The sequence below is a fragment of the Parus major genome, unplaced genomic scaffold (genome assembly GCF_001522545.3).
Source record: "Parus major isolate Abel unplaced genomic scaffold, Parus_major1.1 Scaffold397, whole genome shotgun sequence".
NCBI classification, from domain to species: Eukaryota; Metazoa; Chordata; class Aves; order Passeriformes; family Paridae; genus Parus; species Parus major.
The window spans coordinates 48,747-52,145 of NW_015379310.1; the positions used below are offsets into that span (position 1 = coordinate 48,747).

The window sequence follows — 3,399 nt, forward strand, 5'->3', positions numbered from 1 at the left end:
CCACAGCACGGCTACTGTCACCACAGCATTGTCACCATAGCGCTGTCATTGTCCCCACAGCACGGCCACTGTCCCCACAGCGCTGTCACTGTCCCCACAGTGCTGTCACTGTCCCCACAGCATGGCCACTGTCCCCACAGTGCTGTCACTGTCCCCACAGCATGGCCACTGTCCCCACAGCGCTGTCATTGTCCCCACAGCATGGCCACTGTCCCCACAGCACTGTCATTGTCCCCACAGCACAGCCATTGTCCCCACAGCGCTGTCACTGTCCCCACAGCACAGCCATTGTCCCCACAGCGCTGTCACTGTCCCCACAGCACAGCCATTGTCCCCACAGTGCTGTCACTGTCCCCACAGTGCTGTCACTGTCCCCACAGCACAGCCATTGTCCCCACAGCGCTGTCACTGTCCCCACAGCACAGCCATTGTCCCCACAGCCGTGCCACACAGGGAGAGAAGAACACGGAGCGACGGGAAAGGTGGGGCAGGGGGAGCAGCCACAACCGCGACGCGCCGGGATCCCCTCCCGCCACTCCCACCCACCTTCCATCCCCTCCGCCGAGCTCCCGAAGCTCTGAGATGTCCCTCAAAGCCACACCCGTGTCCCCGTCCCCATCCCCGCCCGGCTCTTACCGTGCGGCCACCACCGGCGACTTCTTGCCGGGATCCAGGGTGGAGCCGGCCGGTTCCTCGCCCAAGGAGCGCGTGTCCTTGTTGAGCTGCTGCAGGCGGGAGCTCAGCTCGCTGATCACAGTCGGTTTGTCCTCTTCGGCCCCGTGGCCGGGCCTGCTCTCCATGGGGTCCCCCCATAGCTTGGACCTTCTCTGAAAGAGGTAGCGTGGCCGGGCCGCGCTGGTGGCCGCCAGCGTGGCCGCGTGGTGCTGGGAGATGAGCTCGCTGTCCGAAGACTGCTTCAAAAGTGGGTCCCTGAAAGTAACCGGCCCCTTGCTGAGCTGGGACTTGAGTTTGGGCTTTGGAGGCACTGGTGGCTTCTCGAGTAGAAAAGTTTGGCCGTCGGCGAAGGACGTGTAGGTGTCGGTGGGCTCGCCGCTCTCCGAGGACAGCGTGGACATGCTGGAGACCGTGGAGATGGTGCTCGTGGTCTCCAGGTGGTGGTCGCTGGAGCTCCTGGTGTCCACCTCTTCCACTCCCGAGTCCGCCGCCGACTCCGGGGCCGCGGGGGCGTCCGAGGGCTTCCCTGAGGGTGTCGCGCCGGGGGGAGAAGGTGCTACTGCCGCCGCCGGCAGGGACGGCGCGCCGGGCGCGGCCAGGTGGCTCACGGGGGTGCCGGGGGAGGTCACCAGCACCCCGTTGGCGAATTCATCCGGGGGCGGCACCAACCCGATCTTGGCCAGCTCCTCGCGGGTCTCCTCGTCGCTGGAGGACAGCTGGGCTGGAGGGAGGGTCACCGTGTAGGGTTCCACCTCCTCCTCCGAGCTGCCCTGGCCCAGCGCCTTCTCCGAGGCCGGGCTGACCGGCGGCTTCCCCACGGGGCTGGGCTGGGGCTCGACCTTGGGCGACTCGACCGGCTCGGCGCAGACCTCGGCCACGGCCGGGCTCTCCTCTTTGATCTCCAGGCCGATCTCGTCTTGACCGTTACTGGTGGCGTGGACCATGATGAGGCCGGCGGTCTTCTGCTGCGACGTGTCCACGATGCTGATGATCATGGACTTCTTGTCCTCGGGTTTCTTCTCCTCCTTGCCCGGTGGCTCCGCTCGCACCTCGGGCTCCTTCCGCAGGGTGGCCGGAGTCCCCCAAGGGCTCTTGGTGGGGGTCAGAGCGCCGGCGTCGGTCGCCATCACCGCCTTCCCTCCGGGGGAGTAGGCGGGGGACACCAAGGCCTCCAAGTCCCCCCTGTCCGGCTCTTTGGTTTGGATGTCCACAAAGAGGGGCGCGGCTCTGTCCGAGTCGGGGCTGTGGATCGGGGTGGGCGACCGGGACGGGACTTGAGTGGACAGCGCCCGTTCCCTTGCGGCCAGCGCCAGCGCCAGGGGCGAGTTGGGATCCAGGGGCTTTCCCGTCAGGGGGTGAATGAAGGTCGAGGAGGAGCCGCCGATTAATGGCTTTAAAGCTGACACGGGCGACGGCAGGAGGACATCCCGGCTGCCCAGGAGCCGCTCGTCGATGGAGCGCGACTGCTGCAGCGACGGCATCTCGCCGCCTCCGCCGCCGCCCGGCGCCGGCCCCTCGATGGCTCCCACCGACAGGAACACCGTGGATTTCCTCCTCTCGTCCAGCCGCCGGTCCCGGTCCTTCATGACGCCGGCGGCGATGGCGGTGGCGAAGGGGAGGCCGGCGGCTTCCACCTGAGCGATGCCGGGGTGGTGCTGGTATTCCAGGCGGTGGCTCCGGCGCGTGGGCGACGGCTCCCGGGAGGAGTAGCCGCCGGTGATGGCCAAGGCCGCCCGTTCCTGGGCGTCCTCCACCTGGAGCTGCTTCACCAGGGGACTCTTCTTCCTCTGCGGCTTGGTGGGGGCGAAGAGGCTGACGTTGAACTGGCCCATGTTGGCGTAGGGATTATCGATCACCCGGCCTTTCCTCTTCAGCTTCTCCGGCGGCGTCGCCGCTGGGCCGGGCCGGGGGATCTCGGTGGGTTCCACGGGGAGGTGGGAGGAATCCTGGAGGATGATCATGGAGCGGGCCCTCTTCTGCCGCTCGGGGTAGGGCACGGAGCCGCGCTCGTACACCTCGGCCGCCAGGTGCGGCAACCCGTGGAGTTTGGCTTCCAAGCCCGGCTTGAAGCTGGAGCGGACGGTGTCGTAGGCCCGGCCCGGCGGCGGCGGCGGCGAGAAGGACGGAGGGGGTCCGGTGTCGAAATAATAGGGGNGTCACCACAGCATGGCCATTGCCACAACAGCATCATCATCGTCATGACATCATCATTGTCACCACGGCATCATTGTCACCACAGCATGGCCATTGTCACCACTTCCCTGTCATTGTCACATCATCATTGTCACCACAGCATCATCACTGTCACCTCAGCATCCTCGTGGTCACCACAGCATTGTCATTGTCACCACATTGGCATTGTCCCCACAGCACTGTCATTGTCACCACAGCATGGCCACTGTCCCCACAGCCCTGTCATTGTCCCCACAGCGCTGTCATTGTCCCCACAGCACAGCCATTGTCACCACAGCATGGCCATTGTCACCACGGCATTGTCATTGTCACCACAGCACTGTCATTGTCCCCACAGCATTGTCATTGTCATTATGACATCGTCACTGTCACCACGGTATCATCATCGTCACCGTGACATCATTGTCACTACGGCATTGCCACTGTCACTACGGCATCGTCACGACATTGTCATTGTCACCACAACATCATCACTGTCACCATGGCATCGTCATTGTCCCCACAGCACGGCCATTGTCACCACAGCACGGC

At 65.0% G+C, this 3,399-nt stretch overlaps 1 protein-coding gene across 1 annotated transcript in view; it reads right to left on the reverse strand.

Moving 5' to 3' along the window:
* The window catches only part of LOC107198988 (SH3 and multiple ankyrin repeat domains protein 3-like), a 37,646-nt gene extending 34,823 nt beyond the window's left edge, over positions 1-2,823 (reverse strand). Inside the window, exon 1 of the mRNA XM_015616277.1 lies at positions 637-2,823. Coding sequence (XP_015471763.1) covers positions 637-2,636 — 2,000 coding nt within the window. The 5' untranslated portion in view covers positions 2,637-2,823. The remainder of the gene's footprint in view (positions 1-636) is intronic.
* Between the last annotated feature and the right edge of the window lie 576 nt (positions 2,824-3,399).